The sequence below is a fragment of the Balaenoptera musculus genome, chromosome 7 (assembly GCF_009873245.2).
Source record: "Balaenoptera musculus isolate JJ_BM4_2016_0621 chromosome 7, mBalMus1.pri.v3, whole genome shotgun sequence".
NCBI classification, from domain to species: Eukaryota; Metazoa; Chordata; class Mammalia; order Artiodactyla; family Balaenopteridae; genus Balaenoptera; species Balaenoptera musculus.
The window spans coordinates 51,713,760-51,735,787 of record NC_045791.1 but is presented as its reverse complement, the minus strand read 5'-3'; the positions used below and the strand labels follow the sequence as shown (position 1 = coordinate 51,735,787).

The 22,028-nt window shown below is 41.6% G+C and overlaps 1 protein-coding gene across 1 annotated transcript in view; it reads right to left on the bottom strand.

Moving 5' to 3' along the window:
• The window catches only part of MYO3B (myosin IIIB), a 375,922-nt gene that overhangs the window by 344,587 nt on the left and 9,307 nt on the right, over window positions 1–22,028 (bottom strand). The window contains 3 exon segments of the mRNA XM_036857648.1: window positions 10,544–10,620; window positions 13,200–13,299; window positions 13,532–13,636. Coding sequence (XP_036713543.1) covers window positions 10,544–10,620; window positions 13,200–13,299; window positions 13,532–13,636 — 282 coding nt within the window.

Sequence of the window (22,028 nt, the reverse complement as noted above, 5' to 3'; positions counted from 1 at the left end):
ATCACACCCTAAAGGTCTTGCCATTGCCATTGTTTCACCCTTACTGAGATCTTGGAGAGATCCCACCTTCCTCATCTGACTAATACCAGAGGCACGGAATGTGAGAGCTGGAAGAGGCTTTTCCCCCTGGAAACCATACATGTTCTCTGAAACACGGAAGGGACCTAGGAGGCAGAGACTACCCAGGCCAGTCTCCTTCCAGCTGAGAACAGGATAGGGAGGGTTGGGCTCAGGCAATAGGCACCACCATTTTTAAAGCACTTACTATGCTGGGTACTGCAGCAAGCACTCAGTACATCGTTTCATTTTGTCCTCTGACGCTGTTGGTCAGTGGTTAGGTAGGTAAGCAGGGTATCTATGATTTGCTCCCAGGTCTACCTGACTCCAAAATTTGTACTCTTATCTCTTCTACCAAACGTGAAGCCATATTAAAATAACGGAACCACAATCGCTTTTTTAAAATGACTGGCAGAGCTATAACTATTTAAAATCCAAATCTCCTAAATTCTAGTCTGAAGAACTTTGTTATTCTATTTTTCCAGATCTTTCCCTTGGGCATTAATTACACTGGTTTCTAGTGTCATGTTGAAATATTGCACTTTCCTCAACATATTAGGAAGTATAATTTTTATCTAAAATAATTTTTAAATTGGAAAAGAAAGACATTCATCTTATCTGGTACACTGGTGGTTGCAATTAAACGGTTTGCTCTAGGATAGTGGCTAAGAGGGAGGATTTTGGAGCTAAATACCTGGGTTAAAATCCTGGTGGCATCACCTAACGACCTGTCCAAGGACAAGAACAGTACTTTCTGACACTTATTTACTTTCTCTAAAACATTGGCCTAGTAATAGCAGTAACTTTATGGGGTTATTGTAAGGATTACAAACGAATCAATTCATACAAAGCACTTAGTGCCTGGCACATAGTAAGCACTCAACAGATGCTGTTCACTCTTATTAGGTCCCGGACCCATTGGCTAGAGCTTAGGGAACAAAACGGTAAGAACGACAACGACGGTGTTTCAGCTCCGTAGTGGTTTATGGCTTTCTCAGCCCCTCAACACAAAATATCTCTTTTGTCACTTCTGCTCCTGGCAAGGCCAAAGGAAATAGCATTATTGTATCATTTAGCTAGGAACAGCATAATTAACGAAGGCAAGAGTGGTTGCAAAAAGCCTGCGATATTTCTGCATCGGTGTAAGCCAGTTGTTATGGCAACTGTCCCCAGTCAACCCTTTGCCAGGGAGAGAGAGACCCATTTTTGGAGCCGTCACAGCACATCTGTTTCTCCACTCAGCTGATTAGCTCTTGTTTGCAACAATTAGCAGATGGAAGTAAAAATGAAAAAAAAATTTTTTTAAAGAAGCAAATATTTATTTTATCCACAAGTCTGCCTTCTAATACAGAAACAGACCTTTGGCTATTTTAGGAAGATTCCAAGTAAACTGGATCCTTAATATATAGGCTGCTTCTCTCATTGGTGGGATGGCAAAGTATAGTCAACCTATAAATTACAGGTGATAGGTCCTTCATGTATGTCTTTTAAAATGATGTGTCTCCACCACTACTCCATCTCTGCATGGCTTTGTTGTAGGAGCTGACTCAGCACACACTTTCCACACTGTACATCCCATATGAACACACTGAAGCAGAAGAAGACAAGGCTGGTGGGCTAGGAAACCTGAATTCTGGGGGCAAGTCTGCTCTGAACTAGCATGAATAGTATCCTCTCCCTGCCTTAGTTTCTTCACCTGTAAAATGTAACTTGGATTCCCATGCTCTTTGAAAAGCCAAACAGCTCCAGTATTTACCAGATACGTGAATTTGGGCACAATACCTCCTACCCCTCTTTGAGCCTCATTTTCCCCAGTGGTAAAATGAAAAAAATTAATATCTACTCTAGAGAGCTGTTGTGAGAATGAAATAAAATAATGTATTAAAAAAGCACCCGGGGCTTCCCTGGTGGCACAGTGGTTAAGAATCCAATGCAGGGGACACGGGTTTGAGCCCTGGTCCAGGAAGATCCCACATGCCGCAGAGCAACGAAGCCCGTGCGCCACAACTACTGAGCCTGTGCTCCAGAGCCCTCGAGCCACAACTCCTGAAGCCCAGGCGCCTAGAGCCCGTGTTCCACAACAAGAGAAACCACCGCAGTGAGAAGCCTGTGCACCGCAACCAAGAGAAGCCCCCGCTCACCTCAACTAGAGAAAAGCCCGCGCGCAGCAACAAAGACCCAATGCAGCCAAAAATAAATATATTAAATAAGTAAATTTAAAAAAAAGAAAACTAAATGACTTACTGGGCATACAGTATCTGACACGTTAGGCACTTAGTTTCAAAAAAAAAAAAAAAAGCACCCATCCCAGTCCCGGTGCATTAGCGGGTGAGTCCTCAGTAAGTGAAAGTTTCCTTCCCACTGTATACTTGCTTAGTAGGTGGACTATTCAAACTATCTGACAATCAGCTGCACACGGCACTGAAGCTGGTCCTTGAGGTCCCCTTCCTGCCAGACATTACCCCCTGGAGTTGCTGGACCATTAGAAAAGCTGGGTGTCCCAAGGAAAGAGACAGGCAAGTGGCCAAGGAGCACTCAAGGGGTTCTGGATGGCAGCCACTTACCATCTAGAACAGAAGTATTTCAATATTTTAACAATCAGCATGGTCACACCAGTGCATCCCAGCTAACTGTAAGGCGTTATTTTAACAGAGACTACAAATATCCTCAACAAAAACAATAATGATGACGTTGGTTACTTTTCTTGGGTTTCAGTCATTTATAACTATTCAGTTTAATTCTTCACTACATGTGATGGTGGGAAAGGTAGATTAAAGGATCAACTACCCCTAACCCCCTGCCATCACTATAAATAAACATAAATTAGGCTTGTATCCCTTTTTTGCTATAGACCAGGATATTAATCTGCCACGTGTTTGATGGAAATACTAGCCAAGCAATACCAATACTGACAGTGGGCATGGGTTGTATTGCAAGTGCCTTAGTTCACTGAGTCACAACACAAAGATTCCAGTCACTGTTACCCAACTACCCACCCAATGTCCCTGGGCAGTTAGACTGGCAGAGCCTTGGATTCCTTGTCTATAAAATCAATGTTGGGCTTCCCTGGTGGCGCAGTGGTTGAGAGTCTGCCTGCCAATGCAGGGGACACGGGTTCGAGCCCTGGTCTGGGAGGATCCCACATGCCGCGGAGCGACTGGGCCCGTGAGCCACAACTACTGAGCCTGCGCGTCTGGAGCCTGTGCTCCGCAACAAGAGAGGCTGCGACAGTGAGAGGCCCGCGCACCGCGATGAAGAGTGGCCCCCACTCGCCGCAACTAGAGAAAGCCCTCACACAGAAACGAAGACCCAACACACCCAAAAAAATTAATTAATTAATAAAAAAAAAATCAATGTCATCATGCCTAACTGGCATCCTCACAGGTAGTGAGCACTTAAAAATAATATCTGTAAAAGTTCTATGCAGATGTGGGATGTTATTATTCTATTCTTATAAGAAACTGGCTACCAGGAGAGAGGGAAGGAGAAAAGAGGCAATAAACATGGGTAAAGGGAGGACTGTGTTAACATATACACACGGCTGAGATACAAGCCAAAGTCACAGGCAGGGAGGGAGGGAGACCGGGGACTCGGTGTCAACAGAAGGCTGAGGGAAGTGACCTGAGCCAAACATCTCAGGAGATAATCCAAAGATGCTTGGCCAGAGAGCAGGTAGGACAGCACAAAATTCTCAAGGTACTGAGGGCTCACGTGAGAAGGCAGTTTGTTATGGTATGTCCAGAAGAACATATGGTACATTCTAGCACATCCAGAAAGAAAGAACTGTGTTTGCCTCAAACACCTTAGGCTGAGAGAAACCTCTGTGTGTGTGTGTGTGTGTGTGTGTGTGTGTGTGCGTGCGTGCGCGCAGACAGGCAAAGCTGAGCTCTCCAACTAAGCTAGCGCCTGTAACATGCGGATCTGTAGGCTGCAAATAACTGACTGATTACCTTGGAAATCTGAATTATTTACTACAGAGGAGGGATGTTAAGTATTTGGAGGGTTGTTATAGGTTGAATCGTGTCCTCCAAAAAAAAAAAGATATGTTAAGGTGCTAGCCCCCAGGACCTCAGAATGTGAAATTATTTGGAAATAGGGTTGTTGCAGATGTAATTAGTTAAGGTGAGGTCATACTGAAGTAGGTGGGTCCCTAATCCAATATGACTGGTGTCCTTACAACATGATGGCCATGTGAAGACAGACAAACAGGGAGAATGCAATGTGATTACAAAGGCAGATATTGGCGATACGGAGCTGCTAGCCAAAGAATACCAAAGATTGCCAGCAAACCACCAGAAGCTAGGAAGAGGCAAGGAAGGATCCTAGAGGCTTCAAAGGGAGCATGCCCTGCCAACACCTTGCTTTTGGACTTCTAGCCTCCAGAACCGTGAGATAATAAATTTCTGTTGTTTTAAACCACCCAGTTTGAGCTACTTTGTATGGCAGCCCTAGGAAACTAGTATGGAGTGGCCACGGCTTTGATCCCAGACAGGAGGAGAACCCACTTTAACTTCTTGGCTGGCCAAGGGCAGCCCCAAGGGAGTAAAGGGGGCGTCTGTTGGATTGTACCACGGGCGCTTTCACTGGTGGCTGCTAGAATACTGGAGCCCCTGCTGCCCCTCAGACACTCACAGACGATGTTGTCATAACCGCCCCCAGGTCTGTCCCTAACAATGAAGCCATGCAACTTGCAGCAGTCACCGCCAGGGAAATCTAAGAACCTGGGTTTCTGATGGCTTTACTGAGCTGCTGAATCAACAAAGTCTGGAACCACCTACCTCTGTACGCACAGGAGAAACTTCATTTCCTATTGCTGAAGTCATTTTGCTCAGGGTAATCTGTTAAATACAGTTTCTATGTTAAGCATCTTTCTTTCTCTCTTAAAATCATCTTCCTGAGTCACAGTATGCTACTGACATACTCAGTTTGTAAAAAACTGTACTGACCTTGACTTTTAGATTAACTCTTACTATGCCAGCCAATATTTCCCCAGTAGCATTGTCTCAAAGTACTATCACACTAAGCGCACCCCCTAAAATTTTTCTCCTCCTACACTGCTGAGTTGATACTGTTTTTACCCAGCATCTTTCAACTTTATGAGTGTCCACATGAGATGGCAAGAGGAAATAAGTGGAGAGTGTCGTGAATATGGTAGTCAGTTCATGCTGCAGCTTCAAGCTGCCCCAGTGAACTGCTGTTTGGACTGCATGTCAAAGTTTGATGGTGGTCTGGTCACATTCCATTAGCTACCTGGTTTGAAGCATAGCCTATTTGAATTAAATATTGTAGTTCAGCTGGTGAAATCAAAATGGAAATACAAATGGGAAAAGAATAATTTGGTTCAATTTCTCAAAAATAAAATAGGATCAAGGATCATTCTGCTGCGTTTTCAAAATAAAAGCACTGGTGGCATGCAATGGTTTTATTCCACTGGCATTGGCATTGCATACATTGCTGTCATATTTAATCTAAATACCACTTATTCACACAAGCAGAAGTGAAAGCATATTAGGATCAGTATACTATGCAGGCCACCACATGAAGACAATGTCCATTTGAACCACTACTGATTATACTTTCAAGGACTCGTCTTGACCCAAAGCCTGGCTCACAGAAAAGAGTATAACTGTTTGTTGAATGGAATGCTACTTAGCCATAAAAAATAATGAAATAATGCAATTTGCAGCAACATGGATGGACCTAGAGATTATCATACTAAGCAAAGTCAGTCAGACATAGAAAGACAAATACCATATGATATCACTTACATGTGGAATCTAAAATATGATACAAATGAACTTATCTCCGAAACAGAAACAGACTCACAGACATAGAGAACAGACTTGTGGTTGCCAAGGGGGAGAAGGGATGAGGGAGGGATGGATTGGGAGTTTGGGATTAGCAGATGCAAACTATTATATATAGAATGGATATACAACAAGGACGTACTGTATAGCACAGGGAACTGTGTTCAGTATCCTGTGATAAACCATAATGGAAAGGAATGTGAAAAAGAATATATATATATATATATGTATATATATAACTGAATCACTGCTATATAGCAGAAATTAACACAACATTGTAAATCAGCTATACTTCAGTAAAATAAAAAATTTTTTTAAAGTTTGTTGAATTGAACTGACAAATGGAAGCTTATTCCTGTGGACACTCTTAGAAGACTCTTTGTCTTTTAAGACAAAGAGTAATTCTCCATTTGGAAAATAAAAATGTGAGGTTTGTGTAGGACTGAGTCTCAAGAACTGCAGCCTGGTCCCAAAGCATCTTGGATCCAAGCACACATCCTGAGAGAATCTCTGAGTCATACACAGAGCAACTGGGCACTTGCTCCTGAGAGGCACTGTCAAGGTCTCCATCCCATAAATCTGCCTACTCCTCAATTTATACACTACAGCAGGCAAGATGCAACACTGGCTTTGACCTGATGAGAAGGGAACCAGTTCCAGGCAATCTGGGCAACAGAAGCTCACCATGGACCACTAAATTGTCCCTAAATAGAAACACTCCACATATTTTCTTCAACCCAGCTGAAACTGAAAAGTCACAAACACCTCATGAGAAATGTACAAAGCCAAGAGCAGGTTTCTCTTATTTGTATTTTGTGGTTCTGAGAACACCAACTTGCCGCGGATTGTAACAGGAACACCATCTTTTGAGTTATGCCACGCTAAATATTAGTTGAGTGGCCTCAGTTATGCTTTCCTTTAATAATAAATTAATCAAAATCTACAGAGAGGGCTTCTCTGGTGGCGCAGTGGTTGAGAGTCTGCCTGCCAATGCAGGGGACACGGGTTCGAGCCCTGGTCCGGGAAGATCCCACATGCCACGGAGCAACTAGGCCCGTGAGCCACAATTACTGAGCCTGAGCGTCTGGAGCCTGTGCTCCGCAACAAGAGAGGCTGCGATAGTGAGAGGCCCGCGCACCGCGATGAAGAGAGGACCCCACTTGCCGCAACTAGAGAAAGCCCTCACACAGAAATGAAGACCCAACACAGCTGTAAATAAATAAATAAATAAATAAATAAATAAATAAATAAATAAATAAATAAATAAATGACAGTGGGTTTGAGTGTCAGCCTGTGGGTTCAAGTCCCAATCTGAGTTTAAAAAAAAAAAAAATCTACAGAGAAATTTGTGAATACCAATAGTTTTAAAGCCCTCCTCAAACTACCCTCCAAATTCATCTTCTCCTTCGACTTTTTTACCGATGTATTCATTCATCCAACAGATGCTTATTGAGCATCTAGCCTGTATCAAGCACTACACTGAGAGCTGGGCATCCCAAGTCCCTGCCAGAGTTTAGAGTCCAGTTGGGAGACCTGCTTAGCAACAACTATTGGGTTGGCCAAAAAGTGCCTTTGGTTTTTAAGTAAAAATAAAAGACACATTTTTCATTTTCACCAAGAACTTTATTGAACAACGTATTCACCGCTTTATTCCACTACTTTCTGCCATTTTTCAGGCAAATTCATCATTCCATCTTCCCAAAACTTTTTATCTTTTTGAGCAAAGAATTCTTCCAGGTGCCTTTTACAGTCTTCCAGGGAATTGAAATTTTCTCCATTAAGAGAATTTTGTAAAGACCAAAATAAATGGAAATATGAAGGTGCAATATCTGGTGAATATGGTGGATGAATCAAAACTTCCCAGCCAAGCTGTAATGGTTTTTGCCTGGTCATCAAAGAAACATGCAGTCTTGCATTATACCGATGGAAGACTATGCATTTTCTGTTGACTCATTCCGGATGCTTTTCATTGAAGTGCTGCTTTCAGTTGGTCTAAGTGGGAGCAGTGCTTGTTGGAATTAATCATTTGGTTTTCCAGAAGGAGCTCATAATAGAGGACTCCCTTCCAATCCCACCATATACACAACATCACCTTCTTTAGATGAAGACCAGGCTTTGGTGTGGTTGGTGGTGGTTCACTTCGCTTGCCCCACGATCTCTTCCGTTCCACATTATTGTACAGTATCCACTTTTCATTGTCTGTCACAATTTGTTTTAAAAATGGAATGTTTTCATTATGTTTAAGTAGAGAATTGCACGTGGAAATACAGTCAAGAAGGTTTTTTTTTGCTTAACTTATGTGGAACCCTAACATCAAAGCGATTAACATAATAAAGCTGGTACAAATGATTTTCATTGCTTGATTTGGGTATTTTGAGTATGTCAGTTATTTCCTGTGTGGTATAACATTGATTGTTCTCAATTAATGTCTCAGTTTGATCACTGCCAACTTCAACTGGTCTACCCGATCGTGGAGCATTGTCCAGTGAGAAATCTCCAGCACGAAACTTTGCAAACCACTTTTGACACGTTCAATTAGTCACAGCACCTTCTCCATACACGGCACAAATCTTTTTTTTGCATTTCAGTTGCATTTTTACCTTTCTTGAAATAATAAAGCATAATATGCCAAAAGTGTTGTGTTTTACTTCCATCTTCAATATTAAAATGGCTACACAAAAATTCACCAATTTTGATAAGTTTTTTTTCAATGCACACTGATATGACAGCTGTCACAATACAATCTAACAAAATTGTTTCGAATGAAGTTAAAGACAACTAAGTGTTACTAGAGCCATCTTAAGGAAAAAACCGAACAAACCTTTTGGCCAACCCAATACAATACAATGGTCATGGTTTGCTAATGGAGGGTGTAAAGGCTGCAGTGGAAACTCAGGAAAAAGAACCTCAGTTGGCCAAGGATGAGGGAAGGTTTCCTAGGGGAGTTGCATTTGCGCTGAGACTTGAAGATTGAGGACGAATGTTCCAGAGTTCTGAGGGCCATCCCAGATGATGTAACAATATATGGAAAGGTTTAAAGGAATGACACATAAGGATAGATTTGGAGAATTACCTGTTGTTCACTTCTGTTGAGGCATTAAAAACAAGTAAATTGGGGAAAAGTAACCTGAAATGAGGCTGGACAGTACAGAAGCTGGAATATGAAGGGCTTTGTTCCCCATTCAAAGGAATCTTGACTTTGCCCTACAGTGTTTCTCAAAGCGGGGTTCATGAGGTCCCTATGAAAATTTTTATGTTTTTGCTTTTGTTTCAATGATAGTTTTATTAATAATAATAAAATGGGAGAAGTTGCAGTAAAAACATGTTCCAGATCATCTGGATGGCTAATTGCCACACAATTTCAGTGCCCATATTTATGTTTATTATTAAGCTGGCACCAAGCCAACAGAGATGTGCCAGTTAGAGACCAAAGGAGATGCTGTTTAAACAAAGAGATCACTCTCGCTGAGTAAAGTGGTGGGAGAACTGGGTCACCACATGGTATGTGGTAGTAAGGTTGACAAAATAACTCAAAATAATCCATGCCGTCATGCTCTGAAACATATTCACATTGCAAAGGACAACTGAGTTTCACAAAACAATGTCATTTGTCTCATTAAATTAAAGCTGTTTACTTGAACACTGCTGGCTTTGTAGTTTTTTCACAATACATTTTTTTCTCTTTTGGTTTTATAGCATTACAAATATAAATGACTAGATAAGTGTACGTCTAGTTTCATGGTTTTTAAAATCAATTTAAGATTTAAGTAAACATTGGAATCTGCAGGGATTTTCTTTTTCTCTAAAATGGGTCTGTCCATTATCCAAGTATGAAAGAGAAGGCCATTGAGATGGAATAAATTTGAGCATATTGGCGTAAGCCGATTACTGTCTTAGGAGACCACCTTGGCAGTCACACAGAGGAAGGAAAGCCCAGGGACAGAATGGAGATGGAAAGACCTCTAAGGAGATGATTGCTGAGTCCTCTTATTAAAAGAACCCATTTTCTTGATACAAGAGAGCTGCTCTCAGGCCAGAGTGCTGTGGAATTAAAAGGCTGACCTGACAAGCAAAGCTGTACAGTGCCTCTGTTTCAGGGTATGCGGTATCTAGTCCAAAGATTCCCCAAACTTCTACATGTGTCATTTCATAGAGGATTCTGTGGTAATGCCAGTACTAAATTAGGGCGAAATCCCAGGTTTTACTACAGAGCCAAAAAAGTACACAAGAGAAGTTGCTATGTATCTGGTAACAAAAAAACAACCAGGACTACGGCATATAGTTCTGTAAGCCCGCTGGAGCTGAAATCTGTCTCTTCACCAAGCCATGTGTCACTGGGGCTGCATCTATCCAGGGAAGGTGACCTTTTCTAATTTACACAATGGCTGGACGAACTTGTCAAGCCAGGACCCTTGGAGAGGGCTGCATCTTCTGGAGGGGGCACCTTTTTCTAGCTGCATGAAGGTATTCTGTGGGCCAGCTGTGACTTAATCCTGATTTTCTGAAATTAAGTTCTGGCTTGTCATCATCATCACTCACCAAACCAGAACTCTCACAGTTCAATGAGGATAAAGGATTTTCTTTTTCCTGAAAGTTTTGTGAAGTGTGTGACCTTCCCATAAAAAGGCATTGTACCAAGGCTCTCAGCAAATACAAAGAAATAGCTGCCCTCTGCTTACCTCAGGGGCCATCCAGAATGGGGTGCCGACAGATGTGTTTCTCCGCAGACGTGTACTGGTGAGTTGCGCTGAGACGCCTATAAGAAAAGGGTGTCACAATTCAGCAGTGAGCAGAAGGTGATGCTAGACCAGGGGCTGGCAAACTTCTTCCATAAAGGGTCAGACAGTAAGTATCTTAGGCTTTGCGAGCCTAAGGCTCTGTCACAACTACTCAACTCTGCCATTGTAATGTAAACGCAGCATAGACAACACAGAAGCAAATGAGTGTAGCTGAGTTTCCACAAAAATTTATTTATGGATGCACAGTTTTCACGTGTCATAAAATATTTTTCTTTTGATTTTTTCCCAACCATTTAAAAATGTAAAAACCATTCTTAGTTCACAGGCTGTACAAAAACAGGAGGCAGGTCAGATTCGGCTCACAGGCTGTAGTTTGCCAACCGCTGTGTGGGAGCATATATCTATCTAAATCACTAGAATATTTTTTTTTCCTAATGAGCATTTCTACCATACTGCTGCAAAATTGGAATCAAAAGAAAACATCAAGAACTAGGATCAACCCAAAATACCTTCCTACTATATTTCCAAAATATTTCAGGTGATATCTTTCTTAAAATGGTGCTTCATTTGGTAGAGGAAGAAAATTGGCATGTATTATCTATAATAGAGCTTCAGTGTAGACGTAAAAAGTTTTCAGTGCCTTATCTTACCTAGAAGGCTGGAAACCTGACAAGAAAAATACACTTGTCAAATGGAAAAAGAAATTGACTAATAATATTATTATCTCGGGCTCAATGTTGAGGACCTGAATTTTAATATAATTCCAATGTATTTTGTCTTAGTCTTCAGCCAGCTCTCTTCTTCATGCCATAATGGATGTAAAGGTACACTGGATTAGGAGTCAGAAGACCTGTTTCCCATCTCAATTACGTCTTTTCCTAATTGTATGACCTCAAGCAGACAACCTCACTCCGAGCCTCAGTTTTCTTACCTTCAAATTGGGGATAATGCTACTCACACCTAACACAAAGAGTTATTCTTAAATACCAAGTAAGAGAACAACCGTGGCAGCTTCCCTGGTGGTGCAGTGGATAAGAATCCGCCTGCCAATGCAGGCGACACGGGTTCAAGCCCTGGTCCGGGAAGATCCCACATGCCGTGGAGCAACTAAGCCCATGCGCCACAACTACTGAGCCTGCGCTCTAGAGCCCGTGAGCCACAACTACTGAGCCTGCATGCCACAACTACCAAAGCCCACGCACCTAGAGCCTGTGCTCCACAAGAGAAGCCACCGCAATGAGAAGCCCGCACACCGCAACCGAGAGTAGCCCCCGCTCGCTGCAACTAGAGAAAGCCTGCGCGCAGCAACGAAGACCCAATGCAGCCAAAAATAAATAAAATAAGTAAATTTTTAAAAAAACGGAACTGTGAAAATGATTTATAAATTGTAAAGTATTTTACAAATATAAGGTATTCTTTTATACCAAGCAAAATCTAATGCAGCCCTTAAGAGAATAACAATGGTTGCCACTAATGCTGTTGATAAGAACTTAGAAATCTGAATACATGTGCTCATCAGCAAAGAACATACCGTTAAAAGCATTAGGCACAGATTTGCCGAGGACCATGGGTTGTTTTTTCAGGGTAGTTGTTGTGCTAACCGCTTGCATTCCTTATTCTTTATTAGGAAGCCAAAGAGGGCTCTTTAAACTCTATTTAAACCCTCTGCAACTTTTCTTTGCTTTTTAGTAAATAAACCAATATACTTAGCGTAATTTCATTTATTTTTGAGTAATTTCTTCTGAGCAAATGATTCACTGATACATTTTAACACTGAATTCTTTCTTACCAATAAAACAATGAATATTCAAAATCATCAATCTTTTCTCCTACTATGCTGACACTGATAAAGAACATTTTAAAAAGTGCTTCTGTAAATAGTTTCTCATTATTTATAACAATCATGCTGAAGTACTAACTGTTGTTGAACCCGTTTAGAAGACTAAACCATTCGATAAACTTAAAAAGGAAAACCAAATGGTTTGTTGGTTTGTGACTATCAACACAGGAGTGTCACAAGCAGATATTTAATAGTTCTCTGGCCTTAGGTGATATTGCTCTGCATTTCCTTTCACACTTCCATTTCCTGTTAATGTTTCCAGTTCAACCAGCCTCACATGTAGCAGCAATAATCACAATTTAAAGGGATGTTAGCTTTCAGACCCAAAGGACTATTTTACCTTCTGCTCACTGGGACTAAGTATGCCTAAGGCTAGAGAAAATCATTTGAAAGACCAAACTGCTTTCTCTTTTCATATGCAAAAAAGAATAGACAAAATGTAAATTATAGACAATTGCCCTGAGATGTGAAATCCTTCCCAGAAAACCAAAGTTTTTCCCTTGAATTCTTCTTTTGAAACACTTTTATATTCTCTCTTTAAAAAAATGCCTTCTAAAGCTGAAAATAGATTAACAAACAGCATCTCTTAGGGTGATCCATCTGGTGAACCACTCCCCACTCCCCAGCCTATGTGTGACTGGAAAGGCCCTAAGCCTATGGCGTAGAAGAGAGGCCCCAGTCTTCTGAGACTGCAATAAATTATTGCCTTTGGCTAAACCGCACACATCAAGAAAACAAACGACATGCAGTCATTACCAAAGTCAACGAGCTTAACTCCTCCTTCTGTTGTCAGAAGAATATTATTCCCCTTGACATCACGGTGGATGATTCGGTTATTGTGCAAATGCTGAAGGCCCTGCATGGTGTCCCACCGCCACCAAACAACAGGAAAGAGGAAAGGAAAATTTGCATGGTTATTTTTAAACAGTTACCCTACTATTAAAAATCTAATCAAAGTCCACATTTGGCTGCACCTCCCTATTATACAACTTGCATATTATAGGGCAGTTTCCCCTTGTTAATATGCAATGGGGAGCCAACCAATGACAAATTGCCCCCTCTGCCCCCAGCTTGATGGACGTCCTTACCAAGAGGGCCCCATATAAGATGTATGAGATCACTGCTTCATCCAGCCGCTGGCCACACCTGAGTAGACCTTTGACAAGCTCGGTGACGGAGCCCCCATTACACAGCTGCGAGAAGAGGTGCCGGGGGAGACAGACAGCAAGAGAACACATACAAAAAGAAAAGAAAAACACATTAAGAAGAAAAGCCCACTTATTACTGACTCAATGTAGTAAAATAAATTTGCAAATCACAAAACTCCAGGTCAGAACAATTAAACTTCAGTTTTCCATTACACAATCAAATCTCGTTCTCTCTCTGTGTGTGTGTGTGTGTGTGTGTGTGTGTTTATTCAAGGTGATGATTTATGAGTGAAAGTGCATGTCCAAAAAGTTGATTTTTTAAATTGTTAAGTGAAATATAAAAGCACAAGACATTATTTAGAAATTAAAAAGAGAAAGCATATAAGTAATCATGGTGACTTATGGGATATTTTCATTTTACATGAATATTGTCTATTTTTTTTAAAAAACATGCATTTTGAAGGAAAGACTGAAAGAGGCCAGATGGACGCCCTTGACACTTAGGAGGGAATACATTTTATTTCAGTCTCCCTGTCTCCAGTGCTGGCACTGCAGGCAGCAGGGGCCCAACCAGCAGCTCTTGCTCGAGTTGCCACTGCATGTCAAATTTATGGAGTGGAGCTGCATCATATGTGCATTTAACCTTTTCATATTCAACTGTAGGAGTTCAGCAACTTTATGCTCTTCTTTTTTTATTCCTGTAATTAAAAACACTGTAAAAGTACATCATATTTGCTCTTTTTACGTATTATACATTACTGAGATTTGAGAATGCATAAACCAGGCATACTACTCTTTCACAGCAATTTAAGGGTTTTCAAGTGTGATTTTGACCAAGTGCAGAAGGCAGTGTGCCGGTTTGGGTTTGCTACATGCCATCTTAAATCAAGGGTTCTTAACTTGTTTGAGCAGGGCTTGTAAATACCTTGAAACTGTAGGCAGCATGTTGTATATGCATCTTGCACTTTTCTGCTGAGAAAATTCAGAGCTTTTGTTGGATACTCAGAGCCCTCCTTGTCCTTATACAGGTTACAACCCTACTTTAGAGACCTAGATTTCCTCCTGGCACTTTGTCTACAATCTGGGAAGGAGTTAACTAGTGAACAGTGGGGGATCCTCTGGGTTGTGGCTGCTTGAGTCAACTGGCTTTTCATAAGCAAAGAGATGTGAGGAGCACAGATTAGCACCTTTCCTAAAAGAAGACACTCTTTATCAAGATAATAATACATTAGGATCTATTCGACTCTAATTACGAACATCAGCAAGGTTTTAATAAATGGTGAGCAGGTGTTTCTGTTTGATGTGTGTATCATTCCCCACTACATACGCAGCAGATACCTTGCACACACATTAACAATCAAGATAAACTGGAAATGAATCTGCCCATGTTTTTACCATTTAAGTTGCTCTTAAACAATAGTATTTGACTAAAAATATAATACAAAATTAGGAATCTTTAAAACTAGAATAAAATTACCATCTGTCAGGAATGATTCAGGAAGGAGCCAAGAACAGTGAAATGCACTGAAGGCTATAATGGTCCCATGAGGCTGGGATTATATTTGTCCTTGGAATCCTCTCTCTACCAATGTCAGGTGTAACTTGTAACTCAACACTGATACCTCTCATGGCCCTAATGTTGAGTACCAGGATAATGTCTTCCAACGGATTCCACATTCTTTTTATTTCAACTATGTCTTACATGACCCTGAAAGGGCACATAACATTCAATGTTCAATCTAATACTCTCTTGAGCAATGAATGCATTTTCAGTGTCATGATTCGTAAAATAATCTTAAAAGCTAAGCTTTCGACAAATATATAATAATTTTCTCAGGACTCCCCAAATTAGATTTATATTTCAAGTAACAAAAATTGGAGAACTGACCACAGAGTCAAATGATGATTATGAAAGAATGTAGGACATGACATGAGGGAAGTTCTCAACCCACAAAAAGAAAAGCTTTTCTGGGGCTGATGGCATGGAGCTTGGAGAGCTTGAGAGAATAAGATTAGGGTGAGGAGGCTCCCTCTTGGGGGTGGTTGTGTAAGGGGATAATGCTAATGAAACCATTTCTTATGAACCTCTTTTTATACGGAAATCTAAGGGGAGACCTCCTCACAGGAGCCTCATGCCAAAAATGGGGTGTTCATGCTGAGTGGAATGGCAGTAGAGTATGGTGAGGTCCATCAAGCCTGGGATTCTAGCAGTTCCCTACAGCCTGCTCATCATGACTTGCAGGAGATTCAGAACTTAATGCTCCATTTGGGTTCAGGGACAAGGCTAGAGTTTGAATGAGAAGGAAAGACAGTGAGTGCAGACCTCACGATAAGAAGGAGTATCAGGGACCTGGGACATGGGGAGACACCAAAGAGAGAGTAGAAGGACTTAGGGTCACCGGTTGGAGGTCCCTGACGTCACTGCCATGGCTTTAAGTGACCATTTGCTGTATCCAAATCCAGATGTTACCCAGGGGAAGGAAAGATGAATGGGGAAAGAGAAAACCACTAAAAAACTAAGTCCTTATCCAAGTGACTAAGCTTTGAACTGGATTGTGAAAACAGGAAACAAATTCCCAGAACTTGCCCCTTCCCAAAGAAGTCACTCTATGGACTAAGTTTAACAGGATAAGTTAAAATCAATTGTCTTCTCTAGGCAGGCTGGGGGCTCAAGAACAAAGTTGGGTTTAGTTATTAAAAAGAAAGTTACGTGCTGGGAAAACTGGACAGCTACATGTAAAAGAATGAAATTAGAACACTTCCTAACACCATACACAAAAATAAACTCAAAATGGATTAAAGACTTAAATGTAAGGCCAGACACTATAAAACTCTTAGAGGAAAACATAGGCAGAACATCCTATGACATATATCACAGCAAGATCCTTTTTTGACCCACCTCCTAGACAAATGAAAAGAAACAAATGGGACCTAATGAAACTTCAAAGCCTTTGCACAGCAAACCATAAGCAAGACGAAAAGACAACCCTCAGAATGGGAGAAAATATTTGCAAACCAAGCAACTGACAAAGGATTAATCTCCAAAATATACAAGCAGCTCATGCAGCTCAATATCTAAAAAACAAACAACACAATCCAAAAATGGGCAGAAGACCTAAATAGACATTTCTCTAAAGAAAATATACAGATTGCCAACAAACACATGAAAGGATGCTCAACATCACTAATCATTAGAGAAATGCAAATCAAAACTACAATGAGGTATCACCTCACACCGGTCAGAACGGCCATCAGCAAAAATCTACAAACAATAAATGCTGGAGGGGGTGTGGAGAAAAGGGAACCCTCTTGCACTGTTGGTGGGAATGTAAATTGATACAGCCACTATGGAAAACAGTATGGAGGGTCCTTAAAAAAACTAAAAATAGAACTACCATATGACCCAGCAATCCCACTACTGGGCATATACCCTGAGAAAACCATAATTCAAAAAGAGTCATGTACCACAATGTTCATCGCAGCTCTATTTACAATAGCCAGGACATGGAAGCCACCTAAGTGTCCATCGATAGATGAATGGATAAAGAAGATGTGGCACATATATACAATGGAATATTACTCAGCCATAAAAAGAAACGAAATTGAGTTATTTGTAGTGAGGTGGATGGACCTAGAGTCTGTCATACAGAGTGAAGTAAGTCAGAAAGAGAAAAACAAATACCGTATGCTAATACATATATATGAAATCTAAAAAAAAAAAAAAATGGTTCTGATGAACCCAGGGGCAGGACAGGAATAAAGATGCAGACGTAGAGAATGGACTTGAGGACACAGGGAGGGGGAAGGGTAAGCTGGGATGAAGTGAGAGAGTAGCACTGACATATATACACTACCAAATGTAAAATAGATAGCTAGTGGGAAGCAGCTGCATAGCACAGGGAGATCAGCTCGGTGCTTTGTGACCACCTAGAGGGGTGGGATAGGGAGGATGGGAGGGAGATGCAAGAAGGAGGAGATATGGGGATATATGTAAACATATAGCTGATTCACTTTGTTATACAGCAGAAACTAACACACCATTGTAAAGCAATTATACTCCAATAAAGATGTTAAAAAAAAAAGTTACCTCTTTGTTCTCAATAGCTTGTGACTGCCCAGTTTATTACCCATTACTCAATCATGAACACAGTGCCTGCCCTCAAAGAGCTCAGCACCAGAAATGGACACATGAGTAATAAGAGTGGCAGGTGGAAGTAAGGGTGTGCCCACGGGGAGTGTGGTGGCAACGAAGAGAGAATGGCGACTTCTGTTGTGCTAGGGTGAAGAGGGAACAATCTGGGAATCTTCCCAGAGGACGTAACACATACAATGAGTTTGAAGGACAAAGGACCTTATGGCAGGTGAACAAGAAGAAGAGCATCCCTGGAAAGGGAACACCGTGTGCAAAGGAAGGGAGCACAGAACAATGAGGGGGGAGGTAGTGTGTCTATCTGCCTGCACGCGTGTGTGTATGTGTCTATGTCTGTGTGTCTTTGAATTCTACATACTCTGCCACTGTTGGGACAAAGGGACAGAATCCTAGAGCAGGGAGACTGGGAAAAAAAGGGGGGAACAGGGAATGACAGGTGTGCCCTGCTAAGAAGTGTGGGCTTTATTACTATACACACGCGTATTATGATACCATAATATACCATTAGATAGGAGTGGTAAGCTATTGACAGGTTTTAGGCAGGAGGTCTGTTCAGATTTCTAGAAAGATGACCTTGGTAGCAGATTGGAGGGTGGACAGAACAGGAAGACACAGGGAGCTGGACACCTGTTAGGAGGTGTTGAAGCAATCGAGAGAAGCAGGGTCAAAAAGTCAAAGAGTCCTGAGGACGAAGAGTCAGGGACAGATATGGGGGACTTTTATGACATAGAATCGACAGGAATTTTGTACCAACTGGATAGAGAAAGCTAAGAAGAAACAGAGTCTAGGGATCTTGTGAGTATAAGAATAGCAATAAAGTTCTTTGATCCTCTAAAGCTAAAGCAGCAATAGACATGCAAGGCACTGTAACGCCTTCATCAGAACCACTTCTCAGCCTGGCTCCTGTCTCAGGGAGGCACATGCTTTACTGAACTGCAAGTGCACTATTAAAATTCTACCCAGAGAACATTTAAATTAAGTGCTGGGTGATGATCCAAGCTAACTCAACCCTGGAATTTTCCCCTGAAACCTCATTTTAGTCTCTCTCCTGCCCTACTTTACATCTGGCCATTTCTGCAACAAGAGCCTATTCAGTGGCATTTTATATAGGTAGCCAACTTATAAACTTTCCTCATAGCTCTAGAACCTACGGAGGGACTAAGAGCAGCCATTTTGTCAGCAGGATCAAAACTCAGCTGTGGATTTAAGAACAACAGAAGGATCAGACTCGGTTGGTGCCTTTTGTTCACTAAATGTCAGAGTTTAAGAACTGTCTGACTTGTGGTTCAAAGAAACATATAAATAAACTGCTCAGGGCACCTTTAGAGGAAGCGGTCCTGTGAAGTTGATAAGCCCACCAGCAAGGTCTTAAAGGGCAGCCCGTGGGTTACAGGGAAAGGACCTTGGGTACCTGGATATAAAAAAGGAAAGCAGGTACATACTGACAATTGTCTAATCGGAGTAAATATTCAGTGAGATGGACTGAACATTTTAAAAGCATGACAAGGAACTATATTTAAATGCATCAAATAAAATAATCCCGTTAGAGTTGTAAGAAGGCAGCCAAGACTCCTACCCCACGCCTAAGGGTTGGCACCTGCAGCCTTTTATTCCTGCCCACCCTGCCAGCCATCAGACTCAAATACAGAGGTAGGTCTCCATCCCTGCATTCCTCCCGATGCCCTCAGCATTCAGGAAATGTGGCAGCTGGATGCATCTAGAATTTAATAAGCATTTTACTCCAAACCAAGAAAAACAGAAAAATCATTTACATTCCACATCTATTTTCTAAAACATTGTTGAATATTGATTCAATCACAGTATGTGCATTTGCTATGACGGCCATAATTTCAAGCAATAAAATGTTCCTTGCTCAATAAGCCATCAACTTTCCTCCATGTCATTAAACAATGGCCTGCGCAACACAATCACCAGACCTTTATTCTAGTCAAAACTGCAACTTTCAAGTAGATTCCATACTGGCATGTTGATTTGCCCTAGTCAGATGGCAGAATTAAGAGGAATTTCTTTTCAGTGCTCTTTTGTTCGGTTGACTTTATCTTTCAAGGGTGTTAGGGTCTACAGAGGGCAAAAGCAAAAGTCAAGGATCGTCAAAATTACTCTAGAAGATGCCTTAGGGAGCACCGTGTTGGTCGCTGCCCACCTCTCAGGAAGGCCAAGCAACATAGTTTTCCTCCACACTGTTGGGAGAGATTGTGTTTATTTTACTGATACCAGATAAAGTCACTGGCCTGCACCTAGAAGAATGAAGACGATGTCACTTGAAACCCTGGAGTTCCAGTCGGGGGGCAGTGGGGGGAAGATGCTCACACTACGAGAGGCAGGAGGGCCCCAAGACTCCCGCCTCCCATTTCAGCCTCTCTCCAGGGCACATGCACAGACCGCTGGTTGGGCAGAATTGCTCCCACACCTCAGCTCTTCACGCTCTCTTGCTTTTGCTGAACACAGAGAGCACATAAATATCGGATGCAGCTCAGTTACATTTCACAGTTCTTCCCTTCTCCACTACCAACTGTTCTGTACTTTCCTCCTGACCCCCAACACGCCAGTGACTCTCATTCTAGCACCCGGCCAGAACCTGCCATCTGAGTCAGTGTTCAGTGCTCCAGGGCTTTCTAACCATCTCTGGCCAATCAAAACATGCCAGAGCTACGTTCCAGACCATCAGTGTCCTGCTAGGACCCTGACTTGTTAACGTGACAAACTTGACTCATGCCACAGTATCAAGGGGTGAAAATGGTTTTAAGTGTTAGCTTGCAATGATATTGGGGCCTAGACTGGACTTCCTAGGGCCTTATATAAATGCAAAAACTGAACAGAGATATCTTTTTTCCCCCTTCTGGCTTAGATACTGAACTTACACAAAGACCTCTGAGAGGAAAAAACAGGTTAAAAAATAATTCTTTTATCTGGTTTTAAAATATAAGGAGTTTTTTTGGGGTTTTTTTTTTACTTTACGTTCTCATTTACTAACACTCGAAACTCTAAACCATTTCTTTTAAGTTGAATGTGATTCAGGCTGAAATAGTATTTACCTACTGAAGGTTTTATACTGAAAGGAAAAGAGAAAATGTACTTCATGTCTTACCACATACTAGGTATTTTTTCTGAAATATGGTGCTGTTTTTTTTAATATGAGTTTTTTAAAAATTTATTTGTTTTATTTATTTATCTTTGGCTGCATTGGGTCCTCGTTGCTGTGCGGGGGCTTTCTCTAGTTGCGGCGAGCGGGGGCTACTCTTCGTTGCGGCGCGTGGGCTTCTCATTGCAGTGGCTTCTCTTGTTGCAGAGCATGGGCTCTAGGCGCATGGGCTTCAGTAGTTGTGGCACACAGGCTCAGTAGTTGTGGCTCGCAGGCTCCAAAGTGCAGGCTCAGTAGTTGTGGTGCACGGGCTTAGCTGCTCCACAGCATGTGGGATCTTCCCAGACCAGGGATCGGACCTGTGTCCCCTGCATTGGCAGGCAGATTCTTAACCACTGTGCCACCAGGGAAGCCCCTGGTGCTTTTTCTTAAAAGTCTAATTTCTTATCATGTTTCATTTAGGTGAGAGATAATAGAACTTACAGATTTTCCAAATTTAATATTAACTTAGAATAAAACTTATTCACAAATTTTCCAAAACATTATTATGTATGAGTGTTTTCTGTCCATATTTTTCTCCTATAGTAGGTGTCTGTTATGCAAGAAAGCTTTGGTTTGCTTTCTGCTAACAATTAGTAATTAATTTCAGAAATGACATTTTTATTTGCTTTTGTTTTCAGAGTTGTGGTAATTTAAGAGGGTTATTAATAACATTTTCTATCCTCAAGAATTGCTCTGTGGAATAGCTTCTCCCTGGTCCTTTCATCACATTCAGGCAAGGAAAGAGCAAAGGCAACATAAATTTAATCTCAATATACAGGATGAGGGGAGCAATATTAAACAGATCATAATTTTACTGTGCAAGTCTCCTAAAGCACTCCTAAAAAAGTTGCAGACGAGCAACAGTCAAGGTGCTGTGTGGACTGTCATTATCTTCCAGCTGTGTGTGTGTGTGTGTGTGTGTGTGTGTAATCAGGAACTGTTGCCATTTTAACCAGAGATCCCAAGTCTGTATTCCCCGGACCTGGCAGACAGCAACAGCACAGGATGGGAGAAAAGTGCTGAAGTGTTGTCCTCCTCCAGTTCTGCCATATAACTCATATGGGACCATCGGCATGTCACTCCTTCTTTGGGTCTCTGTTCCTCAGCTGAACACTAGGAGAGTGACAGAAGGAAGGCCGAGG